Raw genomic sequence first — 20,162 nt, 5'->3', positions numbered from 1 at the left:
ATACAAAAAACTTCCAGCATGTAGAAAAAAATATTGACAGTGCTACGCGTTTCGGCTACATATTGCAGCCTTTGTCAAGTGATGCTATCAAGTCTGTGATACACTTATAAATCCTACTAGTGGGAAAAAACTGTTGTAGCAGGTGTTTTTCCTAACCAATTAGTCAGTAACATTAACCCTTTAGATATAGTCATGGAATGGATCCTGTATAATACATGAATATAAAGTTAACTTGCCAATAAATTAAAGAGAAAACATTCAAAATTGACAAATAACAAATATGATTATTATGAACAAGAACACATATGAACCATTGTAAATAAAGACAAATCAAAAATCGCATCTTATGTCTAGTTGTTTTGTATAAAAAACATGAGTGGTCACTTTCAATGTATAAACCATCAGTCACATGGAAGAACTATTTTGGGTGAAAGTGATTGGAAAAATCACAACATATGTTGACACATCCCCTGTATGAAACTATGTAAGAGTATTATCTGGGTTAGGTCTTAAGACAAATAAATAGGAACTATACTAAAAAAATATACAAAAAAATGCAAAAAAAAAAAAAACGCATCATGTGTCGATTTATTTTGAATGAGATTCATGGATGCTTGCTATCGATGTATATAGTGTGTGTATTTGATATGTGTCTCCATAGCGAGATCATGATCTAACCGTATTTAATGCTTCATAGAAAAATGTCTCAATAGAATCATACAAAAAAACCATACGATGTGTCTGTTTGCTGTGTGTAAAAGTCCCTGCCTAACCATATCAGATATGTCTACTTATTATTATTTGAGTTGATTTCTAACACAGGAGAAGGCAATTTCAGTGAACATAAACCTCTGTATACAAGGGAATTTTATTCCAGATAGGGAGAGTTATCATGAAAAAAACCAACAAAAAAACAACTTTTTTTGTTTTTTTTAAATATATTTTTCAATTATATTGTAATATGAGGTCCCTACCGATATTGAGACCCTCTGGCTGTCTGGTGCCTAACTTGAATATCCAATAACTCTCCCTATTCAGTACCTTACATCTGAAATTGCCACCTCTTATGGATCTGTGGACTTTTTCTATGCCACAAAATTAAAAACCTGTATTGTCTCCTCCATGTGTGCTAGAAAAATGCTTGGACACCATAGATATACCCAACTTGTTGGTACCAACCGCATCAGAAAGGTGTCTCCTAATGCGTCTTTTGAGGGGACCTATGGTGCACCCTACATACTGAATCTTACAAATATTGCATGTCACCAGGTAGATAACTCTGGACGTATTGCAATTGATAAAATTCAATATGTCATATGTGCTTCCATTGCTTGTTGAAGCAAAGGATCTACATTTGTTGGCATAGGTGCAACAGGTACATATGTTGTGGTTACATTTGAAAAAACCTGTTCAACTCAGCCATGTTTTATTTGTATTGTTGGAGGTAAAAAAATGGGTGAAACAAGAATCCCTATGGTAGGTGCTCTTCGTGCTATAAATTTAATCTCATTCCCAGTTAGTATCTTTTTAGTCAGGGGATCGCTGTTCAAAATCGAAATACATTTTTTGACAATTTTTATTATGTCCCCATAGTCCTCACTGTATTGAGTGATAAAGTTGATATGATTATCGGTATACTGTTTTTTTACTTTATCAGACAATAATGACTTGCGATCCATTGTTTGGACAGTGTGGTGTTCACTCTGTATTAATCCTGGTGCATATCCTCTGTCTGAAAGTTGTTTACATTTTGTGTCCAACACACTATTCAAAATGGTGGCATCTGAACAATTTCGCTTGAGTCTGATCAACTCCCCTTTAGGAATATTGGTGGCGACATGTCTTGGGTGGCAGGAGGTGTATCTTAAGATCATATTTGTATCTGTGTCCTTCTTAAAAGGAGTAATGAGAACATCAGACCTATCCTCGCTGGTTGAGAGGGCGACATCAAGGAAGTCAATATTCTTTATTCCATGTGTATACGTGAAACATATACCAAAGTTATTATCATTCAGATATTCCATGAAAGGTCCGTCTTCATCACTGTCACCCCCCCCCAAACCAGCAGTAGGTCATCTATATATCTCCCGTACCACCCAATCTGCTGCCACCAAGGATTAGTTTCGCCAAAAAAGTACATTTCCTCCCAGAAATCCATAGCAATGTTAGCAAGGGTGGGAGAAAATTTCCCTCCCATGCTAACTCCCTTCCTCTGGAGATAAAATATTCCGTTAAATAAAAAATAATTTCTTGTCAACAAAAATTTGGCTGTGTCCAAAAGGAAACCTTACAACTCCTGATCATAACTACTGCATCGAGATAAAAAATGTTTGAGAGAAGCCATGGCAAGTTCATATGAAATTGAAGGATATAAAGCTGTGACATCTGCTGCAATCCACGAGAAATGTTTTTCCCATTTGAAGTTGTCAAAAACAATCAATATGATTATTGTGTCCCTGATATACCCGGGCAGAGATTTGACTAGGGGTTGCAGCATATGGTCCAGCCATGCACCTAGTTTCTCAGAGAGAGAACCTATGGCTGATACTATAGGTCTAAATTTGGGAGGAGGGGGCATGTCCTGGCTATGGAGGAGTGAGGACATGTTTGTCTCAGCTCCTGCCACCGGACTACATTACTGACAATTAAACCAGCCCAAGAGCCTGGAAGAAAGGGATATGCAGCGGAGGAGAAAGGAGAGCTCCCAGGGGCCCAGCAGAGGAGCGTCACGGACAGAGGAGAAGGGAATCAGAGGCTTCCTTACTGGGCCGAAGCAGAGGACAGCACCGCAGACATCTCCCAAGATGGAGAGGCAGGGGAAGCCCCAGCAGCAGCAGAGACAGAGGGAGGAAACCACCCGGGCAGCGGAGGAGAGGCAGCTGATAACCCCAGACAGCCAGCGTGCAAGGTCTCAGGTACAGGGGAACCCTGGAGCAGGGAGCATGGGTACAACCCCCACTATTGCTGATTGCAAACCTGCAGTGGGGAGGCCTTAGGAGGGGGAGAGGTGCCCTTACCCCTGTCACAGAAGGAGGACAATAATAAATCGCAAGCAGAGGCTGTTAATGCTGCAAATGGGGAACAGGGCCCTGCTAGTGGAAATCTCCTATCTTCAGTGAGACACGGCCTGAGTCAAAGTGTGTATGATATGGAAATGCAAGCAGAGTTAGAGCCTGCCACAAGTACAATAAGATCACATGAACCAGGAGTGCTGACAGAACTTAATGAAATCTGGGCACACATCTCATCTATGCCCACCAGAGAAGATATGGAGACATATATAGCAAGGCTGGAACAGGCATACCGCACAGAGCTGTCGGCCCTGAGGGGGGAGGTGGAAAGAGTGGACACTCAGAACCAAATACAGGCAGCTAAAATACAGAATATAGAAGACACCACTCAGGCACAAGGGGCCATTTTGGATCAACACTCCCGCCAAATACAATATATGGTGGAAGCAATGGACGATGCTGAAAACAGGATTAGTGAGAAAAAGACCTCGCTTCACCTTGTGTAGGTGCTCTGGAGAAAAACAGTCAGTAAAAATTGAGATAACTCCGGCACACTACTAATTTTCCCATAAGAATCAAGGAGACATGGTAGATTTGAAAAATCTTTTTTCTTTTATTTTGCTTGTGAGGTAGTGAAAAAGGTGCTGTACATAAGTCCGCCGACGTTTCGGCCAATCGGCCTTCCTCAGGTCGGACAAAACTGCGTATTTACAATGGTAGAAATACTGGAAAGCAGCAGGAGAAGAAGCAAAATAGAGGTAGATATATTAGACCGTATGTACGAACAGTAGGGTGAGCACTGTTGTATGCAGGAACATCACATGTAGTTCTTACTGGGAATAGTGACTCACTCTCTTGTCAATCGGAAACAATAGAATATCGTGGTCCTCTGGTGGCCGTTCTGTGACTACCAGAAAATAGGTATGGAGGGTCACCAAGTTACGTCAAATATGGCCAGCAACCTGTGTTCAGGTGAGCTACCAGCATGCTTTAATATATTCAAAGAATCACGTGTCCATGTTATATATGTATTACCATTATTCTTAGGCGTTCACAAATCTTGTTATTCCAAAGTAGCTGTAGCTCCAGTAAGCGTTCTAGGATAGGGGCTGGAGAAGGGTATGTGTCAGAGGTGCTGGGTAGCTGGACCGCGCGTCCTGTGAGGTCACCTCACAGGACGCGCGGTCCAGCTACCCAGCACCTCTGACACCCGCCGGTAGTTGCCCGGATTCCCCCTATCTCCTGGGACCCTCTCCCATACCTTAGCACCTGGAATCATAGGTCACTACCCGGGTCAGGCCCTATCTTATTCCACATACCCTTCTACAGCTACTTTGGAATAACAAGATTTGTGAACGCCTAAGAATAATGGTAATACATATATAACATGGACACGTGATTCTTTGAATATATTAAAGCATGCTGGTAGCTCACCTGAACACAGGTTGCTGGCCATATTTGACGTAACTTGATGACCCTCCATACCTATTTTCTGGTAGTCACAGAACGGCCACCAGAGGACCACGATATTCTATTGTTTCCGATTGGCAAGAGAGTGAGTCACTATTCCCAGTAAGAACTACATGTGATGTTCCTGCATACAACAGTGCTCACCCTACTGTTCGTACATACGGTCTAATATATCTACCTCTATTTTGCTTCTTCTCCTGCTGCTTTCCAGTATTTCTACCATTGTAAATACGCAGTTTTGTCCGACCTGAGGAAGGCCGATTTGCCGAAACGTCGGCGGACTTATGTACAGCACCTTTTTCACTACCTCACAAGCAAAATAAAAGAAAAAAGATTTTTCAAATCTACCATGTCTCCTTGATTCTTATGGGAAAATTAGTAGTGTGCCGGAGTTATCTCAATTTTTATTGATGCTGAAAACAGGGGCCGGAGAAATAATTTAACGGTCCGGGGTTTACCAGAGTCTGTTGAACCTAAGGATCTCCAGAGATCCCTCCAAGTGATGTTTAATGAGATCCTGGGTGAACCATCAAGCCAACCCCTGGAGCTAGACAGAGTGCATAGAGCGTTTGGCCCTAGACCTACACAGAATGACAGACCTCGGGATGTGATTTGCAGGGTCCACCGTTATGTCCTTAAAGAGGCCATCCTGTTTAAGCTGCGCAGTGGAGTTTCACCAGCATACGAGGGGAGCCAAGTCCAGATTCTGCAGGACTTATCCCGTTTCACTTTACAAAGAAGGAGAGCACTGAAACCTCTCCTGGACATGCTCCGTTTGTATGAGTTTCAATACAGCTGGGTATTTCCCTTCCGCCTGCAGGTCTGACACGCAGGAAGAATGCATGTTTTTAGGAACCCGACTGATATGCCATCGTTTGCTGCAGCTCTGGACATTCCGTTGGTGCCTATAGAGGAATGGCCGGTGTTTCCAATGGGGGGATGGGGTGCTGCCCCAGATGGTGATCGGATACGTGGTCCTCGAAGAGGAAGACCAGTCTGATGTTTAAGGAGTTATTGGTTTATAAATAAAAATTCATTGAGTTGTTTCTCAATAGAATGTACCTCCCAGTTTTTCCACAATTTTTTTGCCAGGGGGATTAAGTCTTTCTGATTATGAGGGGGGGGGAATTCCCTCCCACCTTCCTGAAAGGAAGGAGCGGGGGGGCACCCTTCGGCGGTGTATAACACAATATTCTCTCTAGACCTTGTGTCCCCACATTATATAGGGTTCTGGCTGACAAACTAAGTTGAATAATTGCTTATTGTTAGTCCGGGGCAGGGGGCTCCTTTGTAGAAAGTTCCCTCCCTGATTGGGATAACACGCCATAAAGGAGTGGCGTAGTCTCACCATCCCTAGGTTAGACAGTTTGGTATTCTCTTATACCTATACAGTTACTTTTAGTCTTTTTAGACCCGACATTAGGGTCTTGTTGTGACCTTGCAGGCGGGAGGCACTCTGACCTCCTTGCCTTTGGTTTCTACTGCTTTGTTGGTAGTTTCTTTTGTATTCTTGACCTTCTTACCTCTTCTCTTTTATTTCCTCTTCTCTTTCCCTGCTCTTCCTATCCTACTTGCCTGCACATCTTTCTCTCTCCCTAATCCCCGAACCTATCCCCAGAGTCCCCACCGTTCCTCCGCATTGGAATGACGCAGATTAATTGGAGTTCACTAAATGTGAGGGGACCCGCAAAAACTCTCCCAGATATTTTTTGACATGCACAAAAAAAGAATCCATATACTATTGATCCAAGAAACACATTTTAAAACAGGCCACCTCACCATCTTTAGAGACAGATATTACACTAACTGGGTCCACAGTTCTAACCCAGAGTCAAAATCCAAGGGAGTGTCCATAAGCATCCATAAGTCCCTAGTGCACACAGTTCTAGATACACGGGTGGACACAGAGGGAAGATTTATATTCCTGAAAATTAATGTTAACTCATCCATTTTTACCATTGTCAATTAGTATCTACCGAATAGAGATCCAGCGACGACCTGCTCCTCTCTCCTGTCATCACTGGATGAATTTACAGAAGGGACCGTGATCGCGGGCGGTGATTTAAACTTCACTTTGGACCCTAAGGTAGACACAACGTCGGGACATAACTTTCTCTCAATAAGGAAACTAACGAAGGTTAAACGTTGTATACAGGAACTCAGATTAGTGGATGCATGGAGAACACTACACCCAGTAGACCGTGACTACACATATTTTTCCCCGGCTTACTCTTCGTTCAGCCGCATAGACCTATTCCTTGTAAGTCAGAAGGCCCTGACATGGCAGATACAGGCCTCTATAGGCAGTATCTCTTGGTCAGATCATGCCCCCATATTTTTGAGCCTCACTATCCCGGATGGGCCTGGGAGGCCGTGGTCTTAGCGGTTGAATACTAGTCTGCTGAGGGACCAGGGATGCTTGAAAGACCGGCAGAACACAATAGATGAATTCTTGGAGATACACTCAGGAGACACTACTACCCTACCTGTTCAATGGGAGACACTCAAGTGTGTGTTGAGAGGGATTCTGATCAAACATGGGGCTAGGATTAAGAGGGAGAGAGCCCAAACCATTCTGTCTCTACTTCAGAATATTTCAGACCTAGAGAAGATCCATAAGCAGACATTATCCCCAGTGACACTGACAGAGCTAGTTAAAAACAGAGAGGAACTTAAATCCATTCTGGACCGACAATACCAGCGCCACAGGAATAGACTAAAAAGATTTATGTATGAATATGCAGACAAATGTGGCAGACCACTAGCTAGGTTATTACAACCGAGGGGGGACCCCAGTCACATCCCTACGATCAAAAAATCGGACGGCCTTTTGACTCAGAACCCAATCCACATAGCGGAGCAGTTTCAAAAATATTATAGTGACCTTTACGACATAAGGCGCAAATTTGGGGATATGCCACAAGAAGCTTTGGAGACTAAAATAAATGATTACATACTTAAAACAGCCCTGCCGACTATACCCAATACTGAGGATGAAAATCTAGAAGCAGACTTTACAGAGACAGAAGTGGCATCTATTATCAGGGATTCACCCTCAGGCAAAAGCCCAGGTCCGGACGGGTTTACCCCTAAGTTCTATAAAAGTTTTCAGACTCAGTTATCCCAGTTCATGACCAAAGTATTCCAAGTAACTCCATATCTGAAAATTCCCAGTGGGTAGCACAGTCTCTTGAAGCACACATATGTGTTATCCCCAAACCGGGAAAGGACCACTTGCTGGTTACAAATTACAGACCCATCTCACTGATTAATTTAGATTTGAAATTCTTCTCTAAAGCACTTGCCAACAGACTTGCCCCGTCCCTGCCTGGGATAATACATACGGACCAGGTGGGATTCGTAAAAGGCCGGGAGGCACGGGACAACACCAATAAATTGTTCCTCCTGATGGCTCGGTCGAAGGCTCAGTCTCTCCCCATGTGTTTACTTTCAGTGGACGCGGAGAAGGCCTTCGACCGGGTCAGTTAGCGCTTTATGATGGCAGCCTTGAGACAGGTGGGTTTGGGTCAGAAATTTGTGGGTAGAATTGAGTTCCTGTATACGAGACCCTCAGCAAAAGTCAGCACAAATGGGTTTATATCATCATCCTTTCTTGTCCACAATGGAACGAGACAGGGATGTCCACTGTCGCCCCTCTTATACGTCATAGTCATGGAGCACCTTGCGGTCGCCCTGAGAAACAACATAAGCATCCACGGGATAGAGGCGGGGGGTAGGGAACCGTAAGCTGGCTCTATTCGCGGATGACCTTCTCATGTTCATTTCCCAACCACACATATCCTTCCCGTCCTTGCTCAAGGAGTTCGAAGAGTTTGGCAACTTAAGCAACTTCAAAGTAAATTTTTCCAAATCAGAGGCCATGAACGTGACTTTATCGGCAAAAGACCTTGCGAGAGTATCACAAAACTTCCCTTTTAAGTGGCAACCGTCAGTTTTAAAATATCTGGGAGTTATGGTACCTAAGGATCCAGCAAAAATTGTACATCACAATTTTTTCCCCTTATTAGAAAGGACAATCAGGGACTTAAAGAAATATGACAAAAAGAGATTGACGTGGTTTGGGCGTATAAACGCGATAAAAATGGATGTGTTACCGAGGTTCCTGTTCCTGTTTCAGACAATACCCATACAGCTACCGCTAAGTTACTTCTCCAAGATCTGGGGGAACAGGAGACCCTGAACAGGAATTAAAACTCTGACCAGACACAAAAGTGACCGGGGGGCGGGGCTCCCAAATTTTCAGTTATATTACAAGGCAGCTATCCTAACGAGATTACTGGACTGGCATTTTCATGGTAATTCGAAACAATGGGTGCTGATTGAACAGGATATACTGGGAACTTCCTTACACTTACTCCCATGGTTAGAGAAAGAAAGTAGGATCCAGATAGCGAAGAGAATGGAGTTCACGTGGACAGGGATGGGGATGTGGGATGGAGAGATAAAAAAGGGATCTCTCTCTCAGGAGCAGGGCCCACTTACCCCCGTATTCGGTAATAAGAAGTTCCCCCCGGGACTCCACTCCCATAGATTCGGGGGATTTACTCGGGCGGATGATACTCGTTTTTGTCACGTGCTCCAGGGACACACCCTACCAACTTATACTTCCATGCAGGCCACAAGGAGAGAGATTTCCTGGATGGAATATATGCAGTTCAAATCTTTCCTCTCGTACCAGGACAGGGAGAGAAGGATGAGGACACCCCCTACACCTTTTGAGAAAGTATTTTTACAGGGGTCATCACCTGGACATGGTATCTCGCTCATTTATAAAATGCTGAACCAGAGAAATAGGGTGGATAAACCTCACTTTGTCTGTAGGTGGGGAGAGGAACTGGGAGAGGATATTTCAGAGGACGATTGGAGCAGAGCGTACCTGTGGACCCACAAGCTTTCCTTGGCGTGTGCCACTCAAGAGAAAAGTTATAAAATTCTCTCAAGGTGGTACCATTACCCGACTAAATTACATGCTATATTTCCCTCTGTGTCTGATGTGTGCCGGAGGTGTGGCACAGACACAGATACAATGCTACACATATGGTGGAGCTGTACTAAGCTGCAACCCTTTTGGGACTCAGTGTTCTACCTGTACAAAAAGATGAGCGGAGGTGAAATAAAAAAGTCCCCCCAGGTTGCCCTTCTTTCTATGCTCCCAGGAGCTATTAAAACACAAAAAAGGGACATGTTGCGATTTTGCCTGGCGGCTGCCCGTATGATTATCCCACGATTTTGGAAACAGACTAGATGCCCTACGGTGCTGGATTGGTTGGAGGAGATGACAAACCTCCAGAGAATGGAGGAGCTGACAGCAGAACTAAATGGGAACACAGAAAAACGTACTACAGTTTGGGGACCATGGATTATGTTCATGGCGTCCCCAGAGTTTGTGGAGAGTTTGGCGAGCTTTTTGAACTGAGAAATGGTGGGGAGTCTCATTCCTTTTTTCTTTTCTTGCTTTCCCCTCTCTCCCCCCTTCTCTCTCATTTCATCTTCTTTATGCTTGTATCTTTCCTCTTCTTTATTTCTTTTCTGAACATTAATCTGCATTTTTCTAGTTTCATTTTTTATATGAAAAGATTTATCAATAATTCATAAGACAATAGACATACAAGGAGAATGAGTATATTAGGATACGGGAAGTCAAAAGAAGTGGGAATTCTGACCTATAATTTATCAATGGTTATATGGTAATAGGACAAAGATAATTTTAAGAATTCCAAGAAATTTAGTAATGTAACAATTTCTGGATGTTATCCCGGCATTGAGAAAATGATATTTATGTATTGTAATTGCACAAATGATATGTTTGTATGTTGACAACAGTTTCATCAATAAAACAGATTTGAAATAAATTTGGGAGGAAATCCTCCCTTGTGTATTTTAGGCACCTATGCCAACAAATGTAGATCCTTTGCTTCAACAAGCAATGGAAGCACATATGACATACTGAATTTTATCAATTGCAATACGTCCGGAGTTATCTACCTGGTGACATGCAATATTTGTAAGATTCAGTATGTAGGGTGCACCATAGGTCCCCTCAAAAGACGCATTAGGAGACACCTTTCTGATGCGGTTGGTACCAACAACGTTGGGTATATCTATGGTGTCCAAACAATTTTCTAGCACACATGGAGGAGACAATACAGGTTTTTAATTTTGTGGCATAGAAAAAGTCCACAGACCCATAAGAGGTGGCGATTTCAGACGTAAGGTACTGAATAGGGAGAGTTATTGGATATTCAAGTTAGGCACCAGACAGCCAGAGGGTCTCCATATCCGTAGGGACCTCATATTACAATATAATTGAAAAATATATATAAAAAAACAAAAACACGTTTTTGTTTTTTTTGTTGTTTTTTTTTCATGATAACTCTCCCTATCTGGAATAAAATTCCCTTGTATTCAGAGGTTTATGTTCACTGAAATTCCCTTCTTCTGTGTTGGAAATCAACTCAAATAATAATAATTAGACATATCTGATATGGTTAGGCAGGGACTTTTACACACAGCAAACAGACACATCGTATGTTTTTTTGTATGATTCTATTGAGACAGTTTTCTATGAAGCATTAAATACGGTTAGATCATGATCTCGCTATGGAGACTCATAGCAAATACACACACTATATACATCGATAGCAAGCATCCATGAATTTCATTCAAAATAAATCGACACATGATGCGGTTTTTTTTGTTTTGTTTTTTTGCATTTTTTGTATATTTTTTTAGTATAGTTCCTATTTATTTGTCTTAGGACCTAACCCAGATAATACTCTTACATATTTTCAAACAGGGGATGTGTCAACATATGATGTGGGTTTTCCAATCACTTTCACCCAAAATAGTTGTTCCATGTGACTGATGATTTATACATTGAATGTGAACACCCATGTTTTTTTATACAAAACTAGACATAAGATGCGGTTTTCCGCTTTGTCTTTATTTACAACTAGCTGTACTACCCGGCTTCGCCCGGGCTAATAGAATGTATTAACAAAAATTTATTCTGCACACAAAAACCACAAAACAAATAGATAGAAATGTAATTATTAAAAGGCAAAAACTATAAGCTAATAGAAGCATTTCACAACATATATTTCAACATCACAGATATTCCACACAGATTTAACTAAATTGGCCAAGTAATGTGCTCCGCCTGTCTCTTTCCAGGTCTGTCTCTTTCCAGGTCTGTCTTTTTCCAGGTCTGTCTCTTTCCCCGTCTGTCTCTTTCCCCGTCTGCCTATCTCTGTCTGTCTCTTTTTTTGTCTGTCTCTATCTCTGTTTCTTTCCCCATCTGTCTCTTTCTAGGTCTGTCTCTTTCCCAGGTCTGTCTTTTTCGCCGTCTGTCTCCCCGTCTCTTTGTCTGTGTCTTTTCCTGTCTGTCTCTTTCCCTGTCTGCCTGTCTCTGTCTGTTTCTTTCCTTGTCTGTCTCTATTTCTCTGTCTCTTTCCACGTCTGTCTCTATCAAGGTCTGTGTCTCTTTCCACGTCTGTCTCTATCAAGGTCTGTGTCTTTCCCCATCTATCTTTGTCTGTCTCTTTGGCTACCTCCTCCTTCCCTGTCTGCCTGTCTCTGTCCCTGTCTGCATGTCTGTCTGTCTCTTTCCCCATCTGTCTCTTTCCAGGTCTGTCTCTTTCCAGGTCTGCCTCTTTCCCCGTCTGTCTCGGTCTCTTTCACCGTCTGTCTCTGTCTGTCTCTTTCACCGTCTGTCTCTGTCTGTCTCTTTCCCCGTCTGTCTCTGTCTGTTTCTTTCACTGTCTGTCTCTACCTCTCTGTCTCTTTTCCTATCTGTCTCTCTATCTGTCTCTGTCTGTCTCTCTCTATCCGTCTCCCCACCGACATCTTATTACCTCACATATAAGCTTCTTATACTATGAATGTCTTTTGTTCCTATAGCAACCAATCACAGCTCCTACTAATAACCTGTAGTTCCAGGCTCCATTTACTTTAATGGAGCCATGTTTTTTGGAGAGTAACTGTAAAGCGCGGGGTTAAGTTTTCCTGTCAAAACATAGTCTATGACGTTCCCTGGGTCACATGAGGTGTCTGTGCAAAATGTCGTGATTGTAAACGCGATGGTGCGGATACACTTTTCGTTTCACTTTTTCCCCATTATGTAGATAGGGGCAAAATTGATTGGTAAAGTGGAACACGCGGGGTTAAAATTTCACCTCACAACATAGCCTATGATGCTCTCGGGGTCCAGACGTGTGAGTGTGCAAAATTTTGTGGCTGTAACTGCAGATGCCAATCCCGGACATACACACATACACACATACATACATACACACATTCAGCTTTATATATTAGATAATGGTTCATATATATTCTTGTTCATAATAATCATATTTGTTATTTGTCAATTTTGAATGTTTTCTCTCCAATTTATTGGCAAGTTAACTTTATATTCATGTATTATACCGGATCCATCCCATGACTATGTCTAAAGGGTTAATGTTACTGACTAATTGGTTAGGAAAAACACCTGCTACAACAGGAGTTTTTTCCCACTAGTAGGATTTATAAATGTATCACAGACTTGATAGCATCACTTGACAAAGGCTACAATATGTAGCCGAAACGCGTAGCACTGTCAATATTTTTCTACATGCTGGAAGTTTTTTGTATGAAGATTTTGTACATGCTTCACTTTTTAATGAACAGCAATAAATAAGTTTGAAAGTTATCCTGAGTGGTGGCTGATACACTCCACAGCACCGGAATTTCCTTTACTTCCACTGTTAATAAACCACACAAGTCTCTGGTAAACCAAGGTGATGGTGGCCGGTGCTGCGGCTGGTTGCATTCGGGTCCCCCACCCGGCTGGTGGTCTCTGTCTTTTTGCTCTGCACTGTTTGTGTAAGGTGGACTTTCCTAGTGTGAAACTCAGGAGTCCGCTCCCGGCTGGATGTGGCCCAAGGAGCCGTGCCCGCTGACGCTGGCCCGTGGGATCTATGGGCCCTGGCGGTGACCTCTTATCCCTATCGGTGGGCTTGTGTCTTCTATGAGGGACTTTGGGTGGGACAGGACCTCTAGTCCTGGCCTCAATCGGTGAATTAACCAGTCCGCTTGGTTCCGGGTTCTGGCTGCAGGGTCCGAGTACCCCCCTTTGTGCTACGGTTTCCGGGTCGGTTCCCCGAGTCGGTACCGGTGGGCTACAACCCTGTCTCGGTCCACCTCGGTCCTGCCGAGCCATCTTTCCGTCTCCTGCTGACGGAAACCACCGTCTGCCTCCTAGCCAGTGGCACCAGGGCTCCTACCCTGGTACCGTTCAACTTGAATTTTCCTGCTGGAGCTACAGTTAGCTCCAGCCTACACTCCTCTCCAAACTGAACTTCAGACTAGACTCTTCTACTTTCCCGCCCCGGGCTGTCTGGATCCCTGGGTGGGCGTGCCCCAACCGCCTGGTCACGCCCACTGGTGTGTCTATCTTTCCCTAAGGGGATTTCTGGCTGGCTGTATGTTTACTAGTGACAGAACGGTGTAATGCGGGGGCCTATTTGTGACTACCTGGTTTTGCCAGGGCGTCACACTCATACACTATAAAGATGAGAAGCTCAGTACAGTGCTATTATCCTTATATCGCCTGTAATTCAGTGTGACAATAGCTGCTCTTTCTGCTCCCCCTTCATTCTGGGACATTACATCACATATAATGGGGTGTGCTTCCTGCTGTAACAACTCTCCAGAGTGCCCCAGTACGGACTTACATAAAGCAACAACCTGAGCTGATAACAGGTGATTGGTGTGGGAACAAAGGTACCACACTAATCTGATGATAAATCATCAATATCATAAACCTTGAATACTCTTTTAAATTGGTACGAGCTTCTGTGTAAACTACACATGAATTCTATGAATACTACTAACATTTTTTTTTCTTTTTAAATTTAAATATTATCTTTACTATGCTTTGTTTTTTTTTATTATGAGTGAGCTGTTAATTTACATTCCATTTTCCTGTCTTTTTTATTTCTGCAATGTGTGGATATATTCAGCCAAAAGGTTTTCGACGTTACTATAGCTCACCGTTACTTATACAAGAACAGTTTGGATGCATCAAAGAAGTAATGCCTATTGGTAAGTAAGACTGCTATTTGATTTTCTGATAAACCAAAATATTTTTGATCATTACAATACTAATATCAAAAAGTAGGATTAGCTTATACTTGCTGATACAGTATTTGTTTCATATGCCTTGTAGAGGCCTCATTCTGTATCTAGTAACACAGTGCTGCATTTTTATTAACATTGCTCTTGTTCTGCTTATTATGTTAACACTTTTGAACTGAATGGACACTCCAAGGGAAAAAGTTCATTTTCTCTCTACCACGGATTACAGAGTTTATGTGGTTATTTCTGCATTATATCTCCCAGATATCTTCCTTTCAGCTAAACCCTTTCAGAGACCAAATTTCCTCTGCCTTTCTTTACTCCTAAAAGACCCTTTTAGACCTAATCTATAGATTTGCATAATACTATGTTAGGTCTTAAGGTGCCACAAATAAAATAAATATTAATCAAGTTTGTGGAATAATAATAATTTCCATAATTAGATGTGTTGTAAAAATTGTTCTTGTGCTGAGATATTCTTATATATGTGTCCCTGCTATGTACTGTGTAATGGTCGCGTCAGACAGTACTGGAAAATTATTTCCTGGCCAGGGAAGGAAGCAAAAGAGAGTACATAGACAGAAGAGCATGAGCTCACAGCTGATTCTTTCTGAGGTAAAACACTTTTGCTGTGGGGTAAAATATTGGTTTTAAAAAGGCAAGAAAAGTTTTCCCTCATAGAAAGCAGCAGCTGCATTTCTATGGTGTCCTTTCTGTACACCCTCTTTTGAGTAATTTCTGGCCCAAAAGATGTGGTATAATCAGACCATGTCCCTGCAGTATATAACACCAATATCACAACCACTAGTGGGGGCTCAAAGCATAAAGAATTGTCATACTAACACCAAAAGGATAAAAATATGCAAGGCAAAAATATAAAGATAAAAATCCGTATATTATTTATTAAACAATAATAAAACATAAACACAATAAAAATGGAACAACCCAAAGGAAGAGATTGTATTAATTGGGGAGATCCAGCAACAACCCTAATGTAAATTAATTTAACCTTCCTTCACACATGTGTGTAAATACATCAACCTGCTTAAAATAAGTCACAGAAATATGTAATGTCCCAATAATGTATCATCAAATATATAAAAATTCCAAAATGAATAAATTAATAAAAATACTCACAACTGTGAGAAAATAGAATGAAAAAACAATATTGGGACATCACATAACATAAGTAAGACAATAAGATGGCAAAGAAGAGGTTAAATACCAACATACAGGGTCCAAAGAAGGGTAAGGAGCGGTATACACCCGACGCGCGTTTCACAATCTCAGTGATTCGTCCAGGAGTGAGTCAATCTCCCTGCATGTGCTATTACAAGGTTTTGCACTTTTGGCACTTATAAATTCCTATATTTTGCTCACTATCTATGGATATACACACACTGACATTGAACACATGCATAGAGATAATTAGAAATTTTGTGTCCATTTTCAACCATATGTTGAAAGGTATATTTTTCCCTTATATAATAATACATGTAAGCATGGGAACATAATAATCTAGCCTTACACATCACATAGGTGTCAGCCAATTAAGTGTCCAACCAACAGCAATGTCTCTCGATTCCCCCCAATATCCAAATAATATGAAAGCTTTATCACATCAAGCTAAATACAGTATGCCAAATCTTTTTTGTCTTTGATGTTGTTTCTTAAAAGATTGGTTATGCATTTGTTATGGAAAACCAAACTTGGGAGCACAATAAACTACATAAATGTACAGTAAATGTAGGGCTGTGTCCAGATAGAATTACTTTTTAAATCGATTTTGCTGCATATTCCAATTTGAAATTCATGTAAAAACACCTACAGACTGCCTCCTGTTATTTTAACATTGGATGTGTGACATATTTTGCTAAAAATATCAGAAACTACAAGTCTAATTTTTTTCTAACATAGAAAAGCACCATGTGAATGTGTCCGAAGGTATAATTTGCAAATTAACTTGTATCATGACTATCCACCATCCCTAATAATTGCACACCTGTCCATTCTCACTGAAAGAAAGAATTATGGCACTAGATTCCCTACAGTTAAACACATCCCAACAAAATACAGTCAAGTGGAAAAAAATGGGGATGAAAGCAGACTTGAAGGGATTCACAAGCTAAAAAAAAAACTATAGGGACAGTTTTATTATAAAAAACTCGTATTCACCCACTATTGCCCCCATGGTTTCAGAACATATTACTCCGACGCCTTGTATCAGGGCCGTAAGGGATGAAGTGCTATTCTTCTGTCACCTGACCAATGAGGTCTGTGATTGGCTGCAGCTGTCAAGTCAATGGAATGGCACACAATCAGGGACACACTCTGTGAGCAGCATTCCAATCAGCTATAATAGACCTTAATGGTCAGTTAACTTCCCATCCCAACACAGACCACCAGAGTGGCCTACACTGGATCCACGGTAAGAGCAGGTGAGTATGGCTGAGCTTTATAACTCATTTATCTATGTTGTACCTTGGTTTTTTTTCAATATGTGGTATTAGAAGTCACATAAACATTTTAAATTAATGAATAAACTATATTGTGTTTTACAGCTTGTGGAAACAAAGTGGATCCTGTCTATGAAGCCCTCCGATTCGGAACCTCTTTGGCACAGAAAAACAAGAAGAGCAGCTCTGGAAGTGGGTCCGACTCGCCCAATAGGAGCTCTGTAATAGTTTGTCTTCATTAACGTTACTATTTTTGCACACTATACTGCCTCCTATCTTATAATGAATCGATTCATATTTTAGATGATACATTTAGAAAATCAGTTTTCTATGCTGTTTTATAGTTGATCTTTACCTTTTGGAGTAAATTCTATATTTGCCTACTACACTGATGTTAGGATTCTGATTAAAGTGTCATTTTTTTGTCAATCAGAATTATTTTTTGAACAGCAAGTGTTAAAGGGGTTATCCTCTAATGGACAACTTCTTCTTGACTTCTAATGTGGCTTAGATATAAACAATCAAAACACATACTCACCTTTTGGACCAGTGCCATTCTGTGATGTTGGCACTATGTTGCCCAGAACAATGTCATGCTGTCAATCAGTAGCTGCTATTCAGTGGCAGACTTCACTATTATGTGAGAGCTGATATCCTCTCTGACAGAATATTGAGAAGCTGCAGCTAATCAGTGGCTACTGATATTTAGAAGTCATCTTGTGTCATTACAACACATATCCACAAGGAAAGACAGCTCCAGCAGCACAGACATGGCACCGATCTAGGAGAGGAGTATATATTTTCTATAATCTGGAGCACTTTAGCAGCTAAGAAGAGGTTGCTCACTAGTGGACATCTCCTTCAAGACAAACTCATCTCATAGGAGCTAAGTGGGTGTTCTAGTCATGTAGCAAGTAGATGAATTCTTACATTGTTGCTTTGTTGTTTTGTATATCTTGAATAAAATGCTAATTTAGTTTAAACATTATTTGTATTCCCTTACAAGTTGCACTCTTTTCTATAACATTTTACAAGTATCGCTTTATAAGTAAATATTTCTCACTTGCAAATCCATCTATCAGCCCTGAGGTAAGTCCACTGTCTTTCAATCTAGGCCACTGGTCCCCAACCTTTCCTACCTGAGAGTTGCATGGAGCACTGAAAGATGGTTGTGAGTAACATCCAGTCTTCTCTACCCAGTAGTCCCTCTTTACCGGTATCATGATAACTAAAGCTTTTCCACAAGCAGATACATCAAAACCTTGTGCCCTCCTCACTTAGGGTCTATGGATTGCCTCTTTACCCTATATTTGGTATTCTCGTATCAAGCTCCCTCACCACACTGCTTCATCCAGCTTCAAGCACCCCTCTAACTGGCAATATCATCATATCTGTATAGGGCTGCTCAAAAAAAATCACCATCAGGAGACCTTCTTCTCATAACTGTTTGCTAGAAATCATGCTATTGCACTAATTTGGCAGACCACAGAGAGCCACACATCATGGGATACACAATCCACATGTGGCTCCCAAGCTATAAGTGGGGGACCCCTGATCAGGCTATCAGGGAGCTAAGTTTAAAAAAAAAAACAACTTTGTGGCAGCTACATTTCTATATTTTCTGTATATTAAGAAGAAAAATGCATAGCAGTGAATTACAGTCCCTGACAAAAGTTCTGTCGCTTATCCATGTTATGTAAATAAAAGCTTATAACATGACATTAAATTCATCTATTGGTTTCATAAATTACTCTTTTGAAAGCTGAAACACTCCCAAATTTGGTTTAGGTTATGAAAATAAAGTTGCTGCAAAGCTGAAATATTGATCATTTAATGAACACAGAAAGGTCAGATTTTGGGAAGACAAAAGTTATGTCACATTTTCATATAATGCACCCAATCCTAGTTTACATCCTCATCTGTGGTCACTAAATGATCAGTTAATTAGTGAGTGTGTATGAAAAGAAACCCAGCACCCCAGACCTTCAGTTGAATTGCAACTTGACCTCTGACAACATGCCAAAAATCCACCCTGTGACCAAAGCCTTGATTATCAAGAGGCTGAAGACCAAATCCACATGTGTCTCAGCGTCAAATACAAAGAATTAAAAAAAGATTTGAAGAGACTGAAGATATTTTTGACAAGCCCAGGTCTGGCAGACCCCGCAAGACAACTGCTCATTAGGAACGTTTGTTGGTTAGAAAATCCAATGCCAGCCCCTCTTCCACTGCAGCAGGGCTCCAACAGGCCTGGTCACCTCAAGTCCCTGTGTCAACTAGAACAGTTTGCAGGATTCTGTCTCGAAATGGCCTCCATGGTCGAATCAGTGCCCAGAAGCCAGCACTAAACAAAAGGCAATTAAAAAAACGTGTGGCATTTGCCAAGTCCCACAGCCTGCTAAACAGATGGATGCTGGAAAAGGGGCAGAAGGTGGATTTCTCTGATGAATCTACAGTTGAATTACACCACAGCCACCACAAATACTGCAGGAGATCTACTGGAGCCCGTATGGATCCAAAAAACAGTTAAGTTTGGTGGTGGAAAGATCATGGTCTGGAGTTACATTCAGTATGGGGGTGTGCAAAATATTTGCAAGGTGGAAGGCAATATCAATAACTTAAAATATCAAAAAGTATTAGCTACCTCTTACATTCCCAATCATAAAAGGGGTCAAATTCTGCAGCAGGATGGTGCTCCATCTCATACAGTTAGGTCTATAAATATTTGGACAGTGACACAATTTTCGCGAGTTGGGCTCTGCATGCCACCACATTGGATTTGAAATGAAACCTCTACAACAGAATTCAAGTGCAGATTGTAACGTTTAATTTGAAGGTTTCAACAAAAATATCTGATAGAAATTGTAGGAATTGTACACATTTCTTTACAAACACTGCACATTTTAGGAGGTCAAAAGTAATTGGACAAATAAACCAAACCCAAACAAAATTTTTTTATTTTCAATATTTTGTTGCGAATCCTTTGGAGGCAATCACTGCCTTAAGTCTGGAACCCATGGACATCACCAAACGCTGGGTTTCCTCCTTCTTAATGCTTTGCCAGGCCTTTACAGCCGCAGCCTTCAGG

The 20,162-nt window shown here is 41.4% G+C and overlaps 1 protein-coding gene across 1 annotated transcript in view; it reads left to right on the top strand.

Annotated features, from left to right (window-relative positions):
• STAC (SH3 and cysteine rich domain) overlaps positions 1-20,162 on the top strand; it is a 439,669-nt gene that overhangs the window by 241,317 nt on the left and 178,190 nt on the right. Inside the window, exons 4-5 of the mRNA XM_075315072.1 lie at positions 14,504-14,585; positions 17,180-17,295. Of these exons, the coding sequence (XP_075171187.1) occupies positions 14,504-14,585; positions 17,180-17,295 (198 nt within the window). The remainder of the gene's footprint in view (positions 1-14,503; positions 14,586-17,179; positions 17,296-20,162) is intronic.

Source organism: Anomaloglossus baeobatrachus, chromosome 6 (genome assembly GCF_048569485.1).
Source record: "Anomaloglossus baeobatrachus isolate aAnoBae1 chromosome 6, aAnoBae1.hap1, whole genome shotgun sequence".
Lineage (NCBI taxonomy): Eukaryota > Metazoa > Chordata > Amphibia > Anura > Aromobatidae > Anomaloglossus > Anomaloglossus baeobatrachus.
This window is presented reverse-complemented; position numbering and strand designations above follow the sequence as displayed.